Source organism: Dasypus novemcinctus, chromosome 26, assembly GCF_030445035.2.
Source record: "Dasypus novemcinctus isolate mDasNov1 chromosome 26, mDasNov1.1.hap2, whole genome shotgun sequence".
Taxonomy (NCBI): domain Eukaryota; kingdom Metazoa; phylum Chordata; class Mammalia; order Cingulata; family Dasypodidae; genus Dasypus; species Dasypus novemcinctus.
Window position 1 is genome coordinate 10321280 of NC_080698.1, and position 19440 is coordinate 10340719.

Genomic DNA, 19440 nt, shown 5'->3' on the forward strand with positions numbered 1-19440 from the left:
AGCTGTATTCACCAAATGCAATGAATGTCTCACGATGATGGAAGAGGTTGTTGTTATGGGGGGAGGAGTGGGGTGAGGGGAGTGCGGAGTATATGGGGACCTCGTATTTTTTTAATGTAACATTAAAAAAATAAAGACAAAAAATTTTTTCGCTTTCTTACTGCATTCATTTCTTTAAGGATATAAAATAACAGATATTTGGGAACCAAATAGAAAATGTAAAGGACAATCACATTTCCCAAGGGCTCAACAATAAATCAGAACAAAACAACAGAAAGCTAAAACAAAACAAAACAGAGTGGACACAGATTAGAAATTAACTTGATAATACTTAACCATCTTGTTATCAGTATGCCTCAGTTATATAGTTATGTTGATATAAAGTGGTTTTTAATTGCTTTTCTACAAGCTGTTATAAATCAGTATTGCACAGAGGACCGTTACAAAAGCAAAAGTTGTCTAGTCTTTTGGGAAATAAACTTGAAAATTCTGAAGAAAATTTTAAGATGCATGAAAATACTCTGAATTCCATTAAGAGAAACGATGAATTAAAAAAGAAAAGAACGGGAAGCGGACTTGGCCCAGCGGTTCCAGCGTCCCTCTACGACATGGGAGGTCCGCTGTTCAAACACCCAGCCTCCTAGACCCATGTGGAGCTGGTCCATGCGCAGTGTTGATGCGTGCAAGGAGCACCCTGCTCTGCAGGGGTGTCCCCGCGTAGGGGAGCCCCATGCACCCCAGAAGGAGAGCCGCCCAGCGCAAAAGAAAGTGCAGCCTACCTAAGAATGGCGTCGCTCACACGGAGGAATAACACAAGACGACACAGCAAAAAGAAACACACATTCCCGTGCCGCTAACAACAGAAGCGGACAAAGAATATGCAGCAAATAGACACAGAGAACAGACAACCGGGGTGGGGGGAAGGGGAGAGAAATAAATAAATAAATCTTTAAAAAAAAAAGAAAAGAAGAAAAATGATGATCCTATTGTACGGTAACATTACTTCCCTAGCCTGAGTTTTGCCAATATTAGATTCTGTGGGAGAGAGTAGTGTCAATTCAAGGGGCACAAAAAATATTTTGGATGAAATGTTATACTGTATATAAGGAAATACTATACATCCCAAGAAATTAACTTATGAAATTATAAAACTCAGCATATAACCACCCTGGGCCAAAACAATAAAGTATCCTAAAACTCAGGCTATTAAATCATTGTTTCTTTCTTCTTTTTTCCTTTGCCCTGAATGTACCCCACCTACCCCTTCCTCCACTTAGATAAACCTCATACCTAAGGCTAAGTCACTGCTTCTCTGAAAGACTTCCCAGAGCTCCTAACTTAATCAGGTCCCTCAGATCCTCCCCAACCAACTCACATTTCTCTGCCTCACTCATCACACTATCTAAGTTTCTTCTGTCTAATTCCATTAGTACAGGAATCACACCTATCTTATTCACTATTGTTGTACAAGCCAAGCACATAATAGTTAAGAGCTCAAATAATCTGCTGAAAAAACAAACTTCCAGGATCAAAGAAATTTTATATAACCCATTTGCTGCACACAGCCTTTAAAAAGAAAATGGTCAGGGAAGCAGACTTGGCCGAATGGATAGAGTATCCGTCTACCACATGGGAGGTCCATGGTTCAAACCCCAGGCCTCCTTGACCCATGTAGAGCTGGCCCACGCGCAGCACTGATGCGCGCAAGGAGTACCCTGCCACGCAGGGGTGTCCCCCACGTAGGGGATACCCATGTGCAAGGAGTGCGCCCCATAAGGAGAGCTGCCCAGGGCGAAAGAAAGCGCAGCCTGTCCAGGAATGGCGCCCCACACACAAGGAGCTGACACAACAAGATGACACAACAAAAAGAAATACAGATTCCCATTCCGCTGACAACAACGGAAATGGACAAAGAAGAACACGCAGCAAATAGACACAGAGAACAGACAACTGGGGCGGGGGGGGGGCAGAAATAAATAAACCTTTAAAAAAACAAAAAAAACCTCATATGCTTGGGAAAAAAGAAAGAAGTGCAGCTTATGGCAAGACTCAAGAGACAGAAAATAGATTATAGGTTACCAGAGGCTGGGGGTGGAGGGTGGTGAATGGGGAGTTATTGCTTAATGGGTACAGAGTTTCTGTTTGAGTGAGTTCTGGTAATAAAAGATGGTGGTGACAATGGCACAATATTGTGAACATAATTAATATCACTGTATTGTACACATGAAAGTAGTGTAAAACAGGAAATTTTGTTTTGCATATATGTTGCAATAAAAGTTTTTAAAAAGAGTATATTCAGGGAAGCGGATGTGGCTCAAGGGATAGAGCTTCTGCCTACCATATGGGAGGACCTGGGTTTGATCCCTGGGGCTTCCTGGTTAAAAAGAAGAAAAGAAAGCATCCCGCACAGCAAGCCAACGTCCACAGGAGTGTCCGCGTGGTGAGCCAGTAACCGCGCGACTACCCCCGCGATGAACCAGTGCCCCATACAAGTCAGTCACACAGAAAGATGATGCATCAAAAGAGAGACAAGGGGAGAGTCAAAGTGAAGTGCAGCAGAAACCAGGAAATGAGGTGGCACAACTGACAGGGAACCTCTCTCCCTATCAGAGGCCTCCAGGATCGAATCCCCATGAATCCTAGAGGAGAGAAAATGAGAAAAGAAGACAACACAGCCAGCAAAAACAGTAGGAAGGAGGGGAAGGGGAGGGGACTAAACAAATGAATAAATCTTAAAAAAAAAAAAAACAACCTATATTCAGGGAAGTGGATGTGGCTCAAGCAACTGGGCTCCCTTCTACCACATGGGAGGTCCATGGTTTGGTTCCCGGTGCCTCCTAAAGAAGACAACGAGCTGGTGCAACAGGCAGGTAGGGCAAGCTGACACAACAAGAGACACAAGAAGAAAAAACATAATGAAAGACAAAACAAAGCAGGAAGCAGAGATTCTCAGTACCTTCTAAAAGAGGACAAACAGGACAGCGAGCTGGTGCAAAAAGATGATGCAACAAAAGACACGAGAGGAAAACCGTAACAAGAAACACAACAAACCAGGGAACAGAGGTGGTTTAAGCGATTAGGCACTTCCCTCCCACATTGGAGGTCCCAGGTTTGGTTTCCGGTGCCTCTAAAGAAACAAAGATGATTAACAGACACAGCAAGTGCAAACAACGAGGGGGTAAGGAGAGATAAATAAAATAAGTCTTCATTAAAAAAAAAAAGTATATTCATATCAGCTCCTCAGGAAGTTGCTCAAAAGAATGATAGAGAATTAATGTTACCAATGATAATATATGATATGCCCTCTGTGTAAACTTTAAAAAAATACATTTAACCAAATATTAATATATAAAATCTAATATAAATTGGAGGAAAAATTCAGGCTCAAAAATGTAAAATGGGAGGGGAGGTGGCATTCAGGCCAGGAAGAGAGTCCTAAAGCAGGGCATTAGACCCCCAGGGCAGAACTCAAAAACCCCTTAGGAAAAAAAACCCTCAATCATTACATGGGAAGGGCCAATGTCAGTTTAAAGGCCCTCTTTTCTGCAGCAATAAGGACCCTTGGAAATCAGCATTTCTAAGGCACAGGAAGGCAAGCAAAGGAGAAAGAAGGCAGACTCCAATTCACTGCCAAGTGAGAATCACTCCAAACAGGTTCTTCCTTTGCAGTGGAAGGGCAAAAAACACCTGAGGATACATACTGTCAAGTGACCTAAATAAGAGCACCAAACCACCCACCTCTAATTGTAAATATTACAGGGTCAACCTTAAATGGAGGCACTGTATCAGGATTTGACTCTGTGCAGCCAAATTCCCACTTAAGACAATATTTTTACTTACTGCAGATAATGCTTATCTTCAGGAATGACAGAGATGAATGAACCAACAGGAAGGCCCTTAGAGCTGCCAACTGGCCTGGTACATGTTTCAGTAATGAAAATGGGCAGCCAGGCTTTCTTGCATTATGGCACAAACATCTCAGGCAGGCTCTAGCTGCTCTTCCTTTCAAAGCTCCACAGCTAGCTTGTTTAAACAAAAAACTGAAGATACCACCTGAACCCCAATCACAGAAAGAAAACTCTTCAGGGTGGGGTCTTAAAAAAAAAAGTTTTATTCACATACCATACAATTCATCAAAGTGTACAATCAATGACCCTTGGTATAATCACAGTGAGCACCTATACTTTTAAATATCTTGCCAAAGAAAATTCCTGAGATCCAGAGTTAAGGGGAAAGAGCAAGATGCAGAACAAGGTGTGATATGCTATAATCTGTACATAAAAAAGAAAAAAAAAACACAACATGTTTGTAGGCACAGTGTCTCTGGAAGGATACACACAAACAGAAGACAGTGGTTTTCTGTGAAATAAGGAGCTGGGTGGCTGCAAGACTGAAATGAAAGAAAGTCTTACTTTTCATTCTCTTATCCTTTTTGCTTATGTTCCATATACATGCTTTACCCACAACTCCTCTTGCAATATTTTTAAAACCCCAAAGATAATACTACTATGAAAGGAGGACTACAGCTCTAGGATAAGAAGAATCTATCTATCTATCTATCTATCTATCTATCTATCTATCTATCTATCTATCTATCTTATTGTGAACCTTTCTGTATGACATGATTTTTACCAAGTACTTTTTTTTTTTAATAAAAACTAGTTTAAAAAGAAATCTTTAGCAAACAGCTGTACCTCAGTGGTTGGGCACCTGCTTCCCATGGACGAGGTCCTGGTTCAATACCTGGTACCTCCTAAAAACAAAACAAATGAAAACAAACCAATTCTCATTGGGGAGTAGATATAGCTCAGTGGGTGAGCTCCTGTTTCCTATGTACAAGGTCCTGGGTTCAATCCCCAGCACCTCCTTTATTAAAAAAAAAAGTTTTAAAAGCCTCCCAAGGAAATGTTCTGTGTCTTGATTGTGGGATGATTGATTACACAAGCACGTACATCAAACTTATCAGGAACAGATGTGGCTCAAGCAGTTAAGCGCCTGCTTCCCACATGGGAGGTCTGGGTTTGGTTCCCCGTGCCTCCTGAAAAATAAGAAAAATAAACAACAAGCAAACTAACAAAAAACCAACTCAAGGGAGCTGATGTGGCTCAGCAGTTGAGCGTTGGCTTCCCACATAGGAGGTCCTGGGTTCAATCTCTGGCCCCAGTACCTCGAAATAATAAATAAATAAATAAAATAAAAAAACAAAAGCAAAACCAAAAAGCTTACCAACTGTAGAAACTGAGTGCATTCTATTGTATGGAAATATACCTCAATAAAGTTATTTTGTTTTGTTTTTTAAATCCTCCCAAGATGATTTCAATATGCAGTCAAGTTAGCAATCAATGTTCTAAAACACCAGGAACCCTGTTCTGTACCCCGAGAATTGGTTCTTAGGGCACTGACCAAAAAATCTCTTCCAAATTATAAAGAAGTGTGATCATTAGATACTACAAGCTGTAACTGGATAAAGTTGAAGGGCTGCATGTTAGACACTGGGGCTAAATGCTTCTCTTTCACTAAACCCTTACAGTACTCCTTTTCTATACAAAAGGAAACAGATAGAAAGGGGTCACAGTACTGTTGAGGGTCAAGTTATCCTATGTCAAGCTAGGATTTAACTGTCAACCTCTCCCCTGAGCCCAGGTTCTTAACTAAGATGCTCCATTGCCTTCTTTTTCAGAACCTAAGACTTACAAAAGACAAACAGAGCTTCTTTCTGAATAAATGGAAAAGTTAGCCAAGTGATTTCAAGCAAAAAATAGCTTTTCCACAAAAAATGTGAAAATAGTATTTCCAACAGAGCTGCCAAACTTCATAGTAAAATTATCTCATGGCAAAGGCTGTTTATTTGCTTGTTGTTTGTTCTGTTGTTTTTGTTTTTTTAGGAGGCACCGGGAACTGAACCTGGAACCTCCCATGTGGAAGGTCGGTACTCAACTACGTGAGACACATCTGCTCCCCAAAAACTGTATATTAAAGTATTATAACATTAAATGTCTATCATTTTAAAGTTACTACTTTAGCCTGTCAAAGCCTAAATCACAAACAATAGGATTACATAGAAGTATTCCAGAAAAGTGGCAAAGCATGTGCTCTACTGACCCACAGAAAAGACAACAGAAAAACACAACTTACCTGTACCCAAAAGACTTAAACGCAACTTAAACACAAATGGTAAAAATAATGTACATACCATGAAAGTAGAATTTTCAACCATATGTTTAAAGTCAAAACACAGAAGCAATTTTTAAAAATACTGTAATTGGATCTGTGTCTTAAGAGCAGTTAGGAGCTTCAAAAGATAAAGTCTAAATATTTTGTCCCTCTCTATCACAAAAATTCATCAATTTTGATGTGGGGACTGTTTTCGGGAGCTCACTATTAGGATGACAAAGTGGCTCAGAACATTTTCCCATAGTTTTTAGGGAATTATTGTCAAGATGCAGACTTAGGAAAGTCAGAAAAGTTAATTGATAGAAAAGTTAATTTCTAAAGAATTATAAGCTTGAAGAGAAAAATCAAGTGTGCATTACCAGAAATAAATTATTCTGACTTGATGAATGAAAACTTCTCAGTCACAGGCACAGCAGAGCCAGCATGAATTACAGTCATTAAAAAACCATTTAGTGGAGCAGATGTGGCTCAGGCTGTTGGGCACTCCCCTCTCACATGGGAGGGTCCTGGGTTCGGTTCCCAGTGCCTCCTGGAGAAGGTGAGCTAAGCAATGAGCAGACAAGTAAGAGAACCATTTGGGGGAGGGGGCGGGATAAATAAATAAAATAAATACTTTAAAAAAATGTATAGTTATCAAAGGTGGGGGAAACCTTCAGTTGGCCATCTACTCTTCTAGCTTTCACACCCTCTTGGGAGAGTACGTCTCTGCTGCTACTACTTACGGTTCCTTAGAGTAGAACTAAATTATAAGAGTCAAATAAAGGCAGAAAAAGAATGTAGAAAATTTCTGATTTACATGGTATTGTGGTCAAGCTAGCATTTGGTGAAATAAAATTTATAAAAGTTCTACAATGTAACAGAAGCCCCTCCAACATACTAACTCCTATGGTTAAACAAAGAATGCTAAACATTGTTTCTCTCCTGTTCAGTCAGGTGGAAGAAAAAAATGTATGCTAACTTTAAGCCTGCTCCTAAGAAAACCACCGTTTAGGCAATCACTATATATACACAATGCACAGATACCCTGAAAGAAAAATAATCCTGAAAAATCTTCTATATCAGATTCAGAACAGGAATTTCTACCAAGGAAAAAAGTTAAGATGTACTGAACATTGTGCTCTTCATATATTATTTCACCTAAACCCCCTAACAAAGTAGGTTTGTCTCCATTTTACAAATGTAGGCCCTGAGGCTCAGAGAAATAAAGATCTGCTTAATGAGATATTCCCTCATCTATGACTGAAGTGCCTTTGTAGTTAATAGGGCCAGAAGCATTTCTGGTAAAGAATCTGGCTTAAAAAAATCTGCAGAGCAAAAGGGCAATAATACAGAAATAAACAAGGGAGAAAACCACTTTAAAAAAGTCTGCCTTGGAAAACGGACTTTGGCCCAGTGGTTAGGGCGTCCGTCTACCATATGGGAGGTCCGCGGTTCAAACCCCGGGCCTCCTTGACCCGTGTGGAGCTGGCCATGCGCAGTGCTGATGCGCCCAAGGAGTGCCGTGCCACGCAAGGGTGTCCCCCGCGTAGGGGAGCCCCACGCGCAAGGAGTGCGCCCGTGAGGAAAGCCGCCCAGCGTGAAAAGAAAGTGCAGCCTGCCCAGGAATGGCGCCGCCCACACTTCCCGTGCCGCTGACGACAACAGAAGCGGACAAAGAAACAAGACGCAGCAAATAGACACCAAGAACAGACAACCAGGGGAGGGGGGGAAATTAAATAAAATAAATAAAAAATCTTAAAAAAAAAAAAAAAAGTCTGCCTTATTACAGAGAAGGCCATCAATCAAACCATCCTGAATCATTTCCAGCCTGCTCCAACAGCAACATGGGATCATGTCCAGTGGTGGTGGTCTACTGGGCCAGTTCAATTGTTCCCCTATCGCCGTACCTGTATGAAGCTAATCTCTGGCCATGAACCAGATCTTTAAGAAACGACGACTTCCAATTTATCAGCAAAGGCCATTAGCACTTCTTTCAATAAATCCTGAATCCTTCTTCTCACAATCTCCTGTCCAAGCCATGAGCATCTGTCACTGGCCTTCATTTCCTAGGTTTTATTTTTGCCTCCCTAAAGTCTATTCTCCATCGAGCAGTCAAAAATATAAATCAGATCACATCATGCCCATTACAAAAACCTTTCAATGGCTTTCCAAGTCACTGTGAATAAACTCTCAACTCTCAGCTACTACATGATCTGGCCCCCGACTGCCTCTGTAATTTTATTTTTTCCATTCCATCCCCTTGCTCTTTAGGTTCCAGCCATTTAAGCCTTTCTGTTGTTCCCCAAAAAACACAAGCCTATTTCCACCTCAGCACTTGCTAATTTCTTTCCTTGGAAAGCTCTATCTAATCTTTTGTATGGCTTGCTCCATCCCTTTTGTCCAGGTCTCTAATTATGTCTTTTTTTTTTTTTAATTTATTTTTTATTTACTCCCCCACCACCCTGTCGTTGTCTGCTCTGTGTCTATTTGCTGTGTGTTCTTCTGTGTCCCCTAGCATTCTTGTCAGCAGCACCGGGAATCTGTGTCTTTTTGTTGCATCATATTGTGGTGTCAGCTCTCCGTGTGTACAATGCCACTAATGGGCAGGCTGTGTTTTTTTCGCGCGGGGCGGCTCTTCTTGCAGGGCACACTCCTTGTGCGGCACACTCCTTGTGCATGGGGCTCCCCTATGTGGGGGACACCCCTGCGTGGCATGGCAATCCTTGCACGCATCAGGACTGTGCATGGGCCAGCTCACCACATGGGTCAGGAGTCCCTGGGTTTGAAACCTGGACCTCCTATATGGTAGGCGGATGCTCTATCAGTTGACCCAAATTCGCTTCCCTAATCATGTCTTCTTTATCCCCATCCCCTTACCAGACTTTATTCTTAACAGCAGGTATCAGTTGATAAATTATACTGCATGTATAACTATTAGTAGAATAACTAGTCTCTCCCATATGAGGGCAGGGACCTTCTCTGTTTTCTTCAGATGTACCCCAGAGCAGAGTCTTGTATACGGTTGCTGTCCAATAACTATTTGTTGACTGAATAAAGGAATGAATCATGATAAAACCACAAGTTAGCTGGCTATCCCACTTAACACACTGGAGAGGTCAAAGCCAAATAAAAACCAAGCAAGATGTCCAGCAGCCCAACTAACCAAATGAGAATACTCAACCCCTTAACACACTTCTCCATATAGAGTGCCCACAGACGGAAAGAAAACAAGAAAAGATGGCCAATATGGCACTAGAACAGGATGTTTATTATATTATCAATTAAACTCAAGAAACCTCTAACCATTTCTCTTATTTGTAATCAAAAATATCTGAATGCCTGCTGTTAACAATGCTCTCTCCCAAGCTAGTGTCACTATTGACTTCTCTGGGTTAGAGGGAAGACTGTCCTCTTATCCTCATTCTCTAGTTGGCTCATTTTCTATTGCTAATTATAACTATCCACAGCCCAGGCAATAAATCTGTAAGATGACCAAACTACTCAATCAAAAAAAAAAAAAAAAGAAAAACTTAAAGATGAAAAGCAGAATGGATAAAATAAAGTGGTCCAGAAGAGAAGCACACGTGTAACATAGTGTGTATGTATAACACAGTGAATCCATCCCCTTAAAAAGAAAAGAGTTCAGGGAGCAGATGTGGTGCAAGGAGTTGAGTACCTGCAAGGAGTTGAGTACCTGCTTCCCACATGAGAGGTTCTGGTACCTCCTAAACAACAACAAAAACAAATGAAAAAACCAACTCAGGGGAGCTGGTGTGGCTCAGTGGTTGAGCACCAGCATCCCACATACAAGGCCCAGGGTTCAATACCCAGGTCCAGCACCTCAAAAAAAAAAGCTCTTTCAGCCATCTTTCTGTGCCACCACAATCATGTGCTGGCTGATGCTCTCAAGAGCATGAACAATGCCGAGAAGAGAGGCAAATGCCAGGTTCTTATCAGGCCGTGCTCCAAAGTCATCATCAGATTTCTAACTGTGATGATAAATTCATTATACTGGCGAATTTGAAACCAGTGATGATCATAAAGCTGGGAAAATAGTTGTGAACCTCACAGTGAGCTTAAACAAGCGTGATTAGTCCCAGCTTTGATGTGCAACTCAAAGATCTAGAAAAATGGCAGAATAATCTGCTTCTCTCCTGTCAGTTTGGTTTCATTGTGTTGATGACCTCAGCTGGCCTCATGGACCATGAGGAAGCAAGGCAAAAACATACAGGAGGAAAAATCCTGGGATTCTTTTTCTAGGGATGTAAAACATAAATGCAAATAAAATGCCTCCATGGACAAAAAAAAAGAGTTTAGGAAACATGTTCACCTACAGAAGAAAAATGCTTAGAATAAAAGAAAGGAAATTAGAAGAGTATCCTATGGAGATGTAGGAAAGTAAGACTAGAGTGAAAAGTTCTGGAGTAAAATAAAATCTTGAGACTGGTGGACACGAGAATAGTGATGCACCCACATTTCCCTAGAATTTACATTAATAATCTCTCTTCCACAAGGAAAGGTAAATAGAGGTTTCTATTTACATACCTTACAAATGTGCTGCAAGATGCACGGCCTGTGTTGGCAGAAGCTCTGCAACGTACCTTGGACTTCTCAGATGAAAGGCACTATAAAAATAAAAAATCAGGAATCATGTCTATTCATTTTACAAGGAAAAAACAAATCACAGGCTGTAAAAGGGCTTGCTCACAGTTCTATGAAGTAATGCAGAATTCAGGAAAGGGAAAAAGTGTAGAATTTGGAATTAACCTATCATAAAATGTATTACATCTATACAATCCTTCACTTAACACAAAATCCTTCACTTAATACAAAAACATATACAACCTTATTTTCTGAATATTACAAATTAATGTTCTTTTTAAACCTACCACCTACTCTATTAACATTTAATACTCTTATCAAATTATATTTCTTTTTTTTTATTTCTCTTCCCTCCCCCCCCAGTTGTCTGCGCTCTGTGTCCATTCGCTGTGTTCTTTCGTGACTGCTTCCGTCCTTATAACAAGACCAGGAATCTGTGTTTCTTTTCGTTGCGTCATCTTGTGTTAACTCTTCGTGTGTGTGGTGCCATTCTTGGGCAGGCTGCACTTTCTTTCGCGCTGGGCGACTCTCGTTATGGGGCACACTCCTTGTGCGTGGGGCTCCCTTATGCGGGGGGACACTCTTGTGTGGCTCGGCACTCCTTGCGCGCATCAGCACTGCACACAAGCCAGCTCCACACGCATCAAGGAGGCAGAGGGTTTGAACCTTGGACCTCCCATGTGGAAGGCGGACGTCCTATCCATTGGGCCAAGTCCGCTTCCCTAGATCTCATTTTTAATGCAAGCATTATAGAGAAATTACAGGCTATCCCCAAAGGACAAAGAATGGCAACATTTAATATGTTTATAATTTAGTTATATTTATATGTAGTTGGGTGCAGGTAGGAGCAGGGAAACTGAGTTTCACTGGCCACAGGCATAAAGAGATAAGTCAAGTGATAATACAGCATTATAGAGAAATTACAGGTGCATTTCAGAAAACCAGTGGCTTTAGAAAAACAGGTTAAAGTCATCAGGTTAAGGATATTCAAAATTAAGAATCCTTCTGATATTTTATTCAGAAACTATGAGTATTACAGTACTATTTAGTCAGAACGGACTCAGGGTAGTTGGTTTAGCTCAGTGGTTAAGAGCCTACTTCAGATGTACAAGGTCCCAGGTTCAAACCCTGGTATCTCCTATTTAAAAAAAAAAAAAAAAGAATGGTCTCAGATCAATTCCTACTCACAGCAAATGACTCAAGTTTTGTTTGTTTTTTTTAAAAAATATCAGATGCTGCTATTCTCCTGTTAAAAAACACCTGACTTCTCACCACAGAACAAACCCAAAGAACTTCCATTTCCTGAAGTATCTGATCCCTGCCCACCTAAACAATCTCACCTTATCTCCCACTTTTTCCCTTATTCACTGCACTCCGAACTTGTTTCACTGGCTGCCTATGTTCACATCTTTGTCTTTACTTGAATATTAAGACACTACCATAAATTTAGCATATTTAATTTACCCACCCTCTCTTAAAAAAAAAAAGTTCAATTTGGTGCAAACTGGCAGCAACTTAACAGAGTCTATTTCATATTCTGATGATCATAGCTATAAAAATATATTTAGAATCATCTGGAGGAAGCACCAGTGAACTGAGACCAATGCCCAGAATGAGCAGCATTAATGCCTATCTCATTTTCAATCACACGACTACCATAATTACGAGTATAGAAGGTTGTCACTTAATGCTACAGTACCATGGATTAAAAATGAGTCATTTGAAAAGAAACAAAACCAAAAACAAATAAAAAGAAAAAACAAAAAAAGTAAATAATAAAGAAAAAGAAAAAAATGAGTCATTTGAAATAGAAACACGTGAAATAGGGATTTTACCTTAACTAATAACTTTAAAACTGTTATGGAAATTTTAATTTATTAATCTCATAAATACTTAATAATGGGCATATCCCCAAAGGACAAAGAATGGCAACATTTAATGTTTACAATTTAGTTATCTTTATATGTAGTTGGGTGCAGGTAGGAGCAGGGAAACTGAGTTTCACTGGCCACAGGCCTAAAGAGGTAAGTCAAGTGATAAGAGAAGATGAAATATATAGGGATCCTTAAAAAAACTACAAATGGCTACTTTTAAATTCCAGTCATCATATACCATTTTCCATTATCACCAGTATCCATTATACAAATACATATTTGTCCTATAAGCCCATCAAGTCCAAATTAATCCTGTTAGCAGTTGAAATATCAGCCTGTCTTCTGAAAGAGTTAACATGTATCTCTCAGCTCTAGGACAATTAAGACCCAAAGCAGCACCCCACCTCTTCCTCCTGTCACTGCTTGGACTCCACCCAATAGACAGGAAACACCTGACAACCTACCTGTTTTCACTGTGCTCAGAGTTTACACCCCATGACCAGCATAAACTTTCTAGAGTAGTTCATTGACATAAAAAGTAATCAGGACTATGAAAATAACCCAACAGTAAAACCACCACCACACACACTGCACATGGGGGACTGTTTACTTGATATATCCAGTTTCTTCCCCACCCCACCCCAAATCAAGTCAAAAGGGTCTACAGTTGCCTGATACTATTTTAGCCTCAGCCAATTATTTTGGATTTGGAACAGGGAGGTGTGGGCCTCTCTGGAAGAAGGTGGTCTCTCAAGAAGACTCAAACACCTAAACCCAAGACTAGGCCAGTCAGGGACCCCTATTCATTCACTTGTCTGCTTTATTGGATTGCTATAGGACCATCCAGTTACAGGAATTAGAGAGTGGTGTGAAAGCTAAAGAACTATAAAACGTTTGGCAGATACATTTTCCAGATTCTCCCAAACTATGGACAATCAGTATGGTATAACAGGAGAAAACACTGGACTAACTTGGTGGTCCTGAATTTTAGCTGATTCTAGGTCAGCTGTTTGTGAGTACATGGAGAAACCTTACAGAGAAGGTCTGCCTCTGACTCAACACATAACCTCGGAAAATTTACTTAAGTCTTTGGTACTCAGTTTCCTCCTGTGCAAGTGGGGGGGTGGGGAGGGGCTGGACTAAAAGTCCCCAAGATTTCTTTCTGGTCCAAAATTCTGGATCTATGAAGTCGCTCAATGGCTATATTCCTATTCTCTTCTTCCCTCCTTTAAAAATTTTTATGTTAACAGGTGCTATAAATCTAGGGATTAGCCTTTGGTTCAAAGTAATTTCCATCTTATATATATTTTGTCCCCACGAGCCATCACTCTTCTACAAAAGCAGATGGAAGTGCCCTCAAAGACAATTTATCAAGAGATTCTTCAATAAGTCAGCCTTTACAATTAAGAACCAGTCTTGCAATTTCACTGCAAACAATACTACACGTGCCAAATGCTCATCCCTACAAATATAGCCATGTCTAGGTGAAAATAATGCACACGGTACAAATTACATATTTGGGTGTGTGGCATTAAGTGTTTGAAAAATCCTCACTGAATACATTTTAAAGAATGGTTTTAAATACAAAAGCATTTCTTCCCATTCAGATCTGGCAGAGAGAACTATAATCTGATTACACACCTGAAAAAAAAAAAACATTCATTTCAAAAGACTACCTTAAAGACAAAAAGAACCATTCAAGTGACTATTAAACAGAAGTAAAAAATTTTAAGTCAGGACTATTAAATAGAATTTCTGACCTTCTTTCTCAACAAAAATGTTAAAAAGATGTCAATTTTCTACTATAAACTACTACACATGGTTTATGACTAAACCGATTTGTGTGCAGTTTTATTTAATGAAGTCGACCAGTAAATGTGGATTCAATCAGTGACAATAAGGACAATAATAATGACAGATGTTTAGGTGATTTCTAACTTAAACTAAGCAAACAGTAACTTGGACTAAGTCGCGAATAACACTATTTAGATGCAACATTGCTTATATCATGAAAAATAGTCTTTTCAACTGGAAACTATCATGTTTTTTACAATACAGTCCCAACCGCTGACATTTCAACACAATCGTTTAGGTAATTGTGTTACTTACACAACCTTCCCGAACACTGTATTAAAAAAGGAAACTTATCCAAAACGTAACATACTTCAAGCAGTATGAAACGGTGATTCTTGGTTTACATTAAATGCAAAAGGCAAAATGGAGTTGTAGAGTAACTTTCCCATTTCAACTCGGATAGCCACGCGCACCTCGCAGCGGCCGCCCTCACAGCTCGGTGGCAGGGCCCGGCCCGAAGTCCCCGCCCTGCCCGGCGCGGCCAGGGCGAGTCCCGGGCGGGGAACCCGCACCGCAGTGAGAGAGGAAGCGCCGGGGAGGGCGGACGAGAGGCGGGAGGGCGGGCAGCTTGGGCTCCACCAGGCCCCGCCGGGCGGGGGAAGGGGCGCGGGCGGCGGCGGGGCGCGCTTCCGGGGCCTGAGCGGGCGGGGCCGTCGCCTCGGGGTGCGGAGACCTGACCCCGAGCCGGAACAGGAGACCGGCGTATGGGAGCAGCAGGTGGGACGCGGCCACCGCCGGGCGGCGGGCTGGCGGCCGGAAGAGTACCGGGCGGGCCCGGGGCGCCGGGGTGCCGCGGCGCCGGGAGGGGGACCCTTCTGGCTCACCTCAGGCGGCGACTTCAAGTCCGGTCTCTTCGCGCCGGGGACGCCGCTTGGCGAGTCGCGAGTTCGGAGGCACTGGTGGGTCACTGAGGAGACGGCGGAGGACTAACGAGGGAACCTACCGAGGACCGCGGGCGGCGGGTAGGGAGCGCGAGCGAGCGAGGGCGGGCGGCGGCGGGAGGGCGGGGAGCGACGTGCGCGTCCCCGAGCGCCCAGCGGGCTCGAGCTAGCCTCAGCCGCGGCCCCGTGCATACGCGCGCACTCAGAGCTCAGCCGCGATTGCTCAGGAGCGCGTCTCCGCCCTAAGAGCAAGGCCCTTAACCAATCATTGCCGCCGCGCGAGGCACCACGGGAGCTCCGGGGCTATAAAAGACCTGGTTGCTATTTTATCCTCCCTGAGTCGCTCGTCCTTTAAGTAGGGTGGGGCAAGGTACGCGTGCGCGGTTTTAATACTCCTCCCCAAACTGCCAACTCTTCGCGCATGCTAGGGAGGCCTTCCCGGCCTGGGTTTACGCGTGCGCACTAACGGGCCTGGCTTTGGAAGACGGCGCGCTTGCGTGGTGCGGACTACGGTGACAGTCCCTGAGTTGGGGGGTGCACGCCGGTCATGGCGGAGTCCTGGTCTGGGCAATCCTTGCAGGCTCTGTCGACCACGGTGCTGGGCGCGCTGGGAGCCCTGGTCAACGAGTTCCTGCGGGAGTGGGAGGCGCAGGACATGCGCGTGACCCTCTTCAAGCTCCTGCTGCTGTGGTTGGTCCTAAGTCTCCTGGGCATCCAGCTGGCGTGGGGGTTCTACGGGAGCACGGTGACCGGGCTCTATCACCGCCCAGGTGAGCTCCCCACCAATCTCCGTGGGCCGGCCACCCCCACCCCCGGACTGTACCATTGGGCGCCCCAGAACCCTCGACTACCACTGGTCTCCCAAGAGCGTCATCACAACTTATGGCAGTATCCTGACCCATGCCACCATTCCATTTCATACCAGAATCCCCACCAATCCACCCATCACATTGTAACCGTTTCCCAGAAGCCCCACGAAATACCACTAATTCCCGGGGACACCTCCCATCTCCACCCCCCTACTCTCTATCAAACAATACCGCTGGCCCCTAACCTGACCTGAGCTGATGCCTGCTCAGATCCCCAACCCCAGCCAGCTGCAGCTCTGGCTGTGTTCCTGCCCCCAGGTCTGGGCGGCCAGAACGGATCCACACCTGATGACTCCACGCATTTCCCATCGTGGTGAGTATATCTGTCCCCGCCCTAACACCATGTGTGACAGAGGTCCCCTACTGGGGACAAGAGATCCCTCAGGGCTAGAGTTCACCAGCTCAGTGGCATTTTCAGCAAGCTCCAAGGTCTGCAGGCAGAGTTCAGGCTTCAAGTTGGGTGACATGTAGGTCTGGACAGCCCCTCTCCACATGCTGTTCAGCAATCTGAGATGGGTGGTATCATTGTCACCATTTAACAGATAATTTCAGAGACAAAGTGGCAGTTCTGTTGGATTCCATTTCATTGCAAGTTTATCAGCTGGGAAGGCAGGAGTCTGTCTTTAGCATTGACTGCCTTCATCAGGGTCCTCTCCTGGTCTTTGAAACATGAACTCACTAATAGTGCATTCACTTACCTAATCTCTGTACTCCTACCACATGGAAGGGGCCATGCTTGACCCAGAGAATAGATCACTGGGCCCTGCTCCCACGAACCAGAGATTTAAAAGGGAACTACAGCAGTGTAGGGTCAAAGGCTATCAGGGAATGCTTCTCCCAAGAAAGACACCTAAGCTGAGGGTAAAGGCTGGGGGGTAGCAGATTGTACTATGCAGAGGTAATGGAGTGAAACAGGGCCCAAGAGGCAAGAGCAAGGGCGGCATACTTGAAAAATAGACAAGGCCATGACCCGAGCTCGAATGTGAGGGCATGGAGGGGAGGGACCTGTAGGATCCTTATCCCAAGGCCCAGGGAACTGTTAAAGTACTGAGCAAGGCCGTGGCCTGATCTCATATGCCTTTAGAACTGTCAGCTTCATGGCAAATAGATGAAGGGGTATAAGGAATGAGGGCAGGAGGCCAGTTAGAAGCCTGCCACTGCCCAGCTTTCTTGGGCAATGAGGGAAAGTGGCAGCACCATTGTAAGGAGGGAGAAAGAATAGGACTGCAGGGTGAGCCCACTGTGGGCTGTGGGGCCTATGGGGCATTAAAGAGCTGGACCTGGGAAGTGGATTTGGCTCAACAGATAGAGCATCTGCCTACCACTTGGGAGGTCCAGGGTTCAAACCCAGGGCCTCCTGACCCATGTGATGAGCTGGCCTGCGTGCAAGGAGTGCCGTGCCATGCAGGGGTGTCCCCCTGCATAGGGGAGCCACATGTGCAAGGAGTGCGCCTCGTAAGGACAGCCACCCTGCACGAAAAAAGTGCACCCTGCCCTGGAATGGCACCGCACACGTGGAGAGCTGACGCAGCAAGATGATGCAACAAAAAGAGACAGATTCCCAGTGCCGCTGATAAGAATACAAGCCGACAAGAACACATAGTAGATGCAGCAGACAACTGGGGGGTGGGGGGACGGGAAGGGGAGAGAGAGGAAAAAAAAAAAAAGGAGCTGGACCTCAGGGGAGAGGTCTGGATTGTGTAGCCCTACTGAGCCCAACTCAGCCCCCAACAAGGGGCTGGGGAGAGTCAACCTCGGACTATTCTGCGTGTGGAATAACCCCTCTCTCTTCTCTCCCCATCACTTTCAGGGAAACAGCAGCAAATGAGCCTCTCAAAACCCACAAAGAATAAGGGAAGGCAGCAGAGGGGTCTCCAGGGGCACACTGCCACACTGAGTTCCACTGCTGCCCAGGCTCCAGGGATGACTGCAAGGGTCTCGAGGTTGGAGGCCAGGAAGATCCCAATGCCGACAGGGCTGGACCTTCACGCTGCCCTAAGCCTTGCTTCCATCAACCCCAGGCACTGGGCCAGCGAAGAGCTTGCCTGGGTGCCCTCAGGAGAGCAGACACGCTCCTCCCCTCTCCAGGGTCAGTGCTTGAGAGGGGTGGGAGGCTAACAGCCCATTTTCTATCCTGGCCTTCTGTCCCTCTTCCCATTCCCCCAGGGTGTAACCCCAGACAGATTTGTCTCCCTGAGAGGAAGTTTGAGATTTACCAGCTCTGGAATTTATAAGGGAAGACTGTTCTCCCTCAAACCCTGGGTTTCCTGGATTTCTTTGATTTTTGCTTTGTTGACAGGGAACTCCTGAACCCTGCACTGAGCCAGGCCTTATCCTCTATGGCAACTTAGCTGGCCATTCAGGTACAAGGCCTCATGGCAGGGGCAGTGGCCATCTAGAAATAGAAGCACCAAACATCCTCCTTCCTACTCCAGCCAGAACTCTCCAGGTATGAGCTAGACAAAGGAAATAGTCATTTCCCGTGAGTCCTGTTCACCTTTCTCTCAGCCCATCTTGGGGGAAGCTGGGTTCTTGAAAGGGGCACAGCCCACTGGCCAAGCCCTTGGGGTGGCCTCCCACCTGCATCACTGAATGCCCACGGGATCCCAGGTCTGTACCCTACCCCTGCAACTGAGAGGTACCGAGCAGTTAGGGTGGAACTGTCTCCTTGCTTCCCACCTTGACCTGGAACAGGGACCTCATCCTAAGAACCCACAAGCTTAGCTCCTCCCCCCCAGCCCCATCGCAGCCCCCAGAAGCCCTCGAAGAGCAGAGCCGTAAGCCAAGCAGACCAACGTGTCCACAGGGGCCTGGGGAGCTTCCAAAGGTGTGGGTGGCAAACACCCAGGAACACCAGTTCCTGAAAACACTGTGGTTCTGGACCTGCCTCCCTTACTGACATCAGTCACACCACCACACTGCTGCCCACCTCTGCCAGGCCACCGGCTTCCTGTGTACTGCTGCCCACTTTTCTGTTAGATGTCACATTTCCATCTGATACCATTTGCCTGGGCTGTCTTCGGTGCTCTGGAAGTAAGGCTACACTGAGCTCATACACACAAACCGTCTCCAGAGATGTCTTCTGGCTGGCAGAGACAATGGTCTTCTCAGGCCGCCCCCCCCCCCACACACACACACAGGGCCTCACATCCCCCCAGGCTAAATTGAGGATGGAGCTTATTAAACATGGAAGTGCACCATTCGTGT

The 19440-nt window shown here is 44.6% G+C and overlaps 2 protein-coding genes across 4 annotated transcripts in view; one reads left to right on the forward strand and one right to left on the reverse strand.

Annotated features, from left to right (window-relative positions):
* Positions 1 to 15581, reverse strand: part of RHOA (ras homolog family member A) — a 56440-nt gene extending 40859 nt beyond the window's left edge. Inside the window, exons 1-3 of one of the 2 annotated variants that reach the window (XM_058288919.2) lie at positions 15308 to 15495; positions 10699 to 10778; positions 4695 to 4753 (exon numbers count right to left, since the gene is read on the reverse strand). The gene's annotated coding sequence lies outside the window, so the exon portion shown is untranslated. Of the gene's footprint in view, positions 1 to 4694; positions 4754 to 10698; positions 10779 to 15307 lie in introns of both variants that reach the window. The other variant, XM_004451889.5, reaches the window with a different exon arrangement.
* A 120-nt stretch (positions 15582 to 15701) lies between these two features.
* On the forward strand, positions 15702 to 19430 carry TCTA (T cell leukemia translocation altered). Of its 2 annotated transcripts, none has more exons than XM_004451892.5 (3): positions 15702 to 16134; positions 16492 to 16546; positions 18044 to 19430. In XM_004451892.5, exons 1-3 carry the CDS (start codon positions 15912 to 15914, stop codon positions 18084 to 18086), a joined length of 321 nt encoding a protein of 106 aa, XP_004451949.1. In that variant the 5' UTR covers positions 15702 to 15911; the 3' UTR covers positions 18087 to 19430. The 2 variants fall into 2 exon arrangements, with proteins under 2 accessions (XP_004451949.1, XP_004451948.1); XM_004451891.5 differs by having other exon boundaries at positions 15777 to 16134; positions 16444 to 16546; positions 18044 to 18238.
* Positions 19431 to 19440: the final 10 nt, after the last annotated feature.

Excerpts from the sequence above, each read along its gene's own strand:
- TCTA (XM_004451891.5), top strand. The coding sequence starts at position 15,912 with ATGGCGGAGTCCTGGTCTGGGCAATCCTTGCAGGCTCTGTCGACCACG. Across the intron at positions 16,135-16,443 it reads CGGGCTCTATCACCGCCCAG|ATCCCCAACCCCAGCCAGCT; the intron begins GTGAGCTCCCCA and ends ATGCCTGCTCAG. Across the intron at positions 16,547-18,043 it reads TCCACGCATTTCCCATCGTG|GGAAACAGCAGCAAATGAGC; the intron begins GTGAGTATATCT and ends CATCACTTTCAG.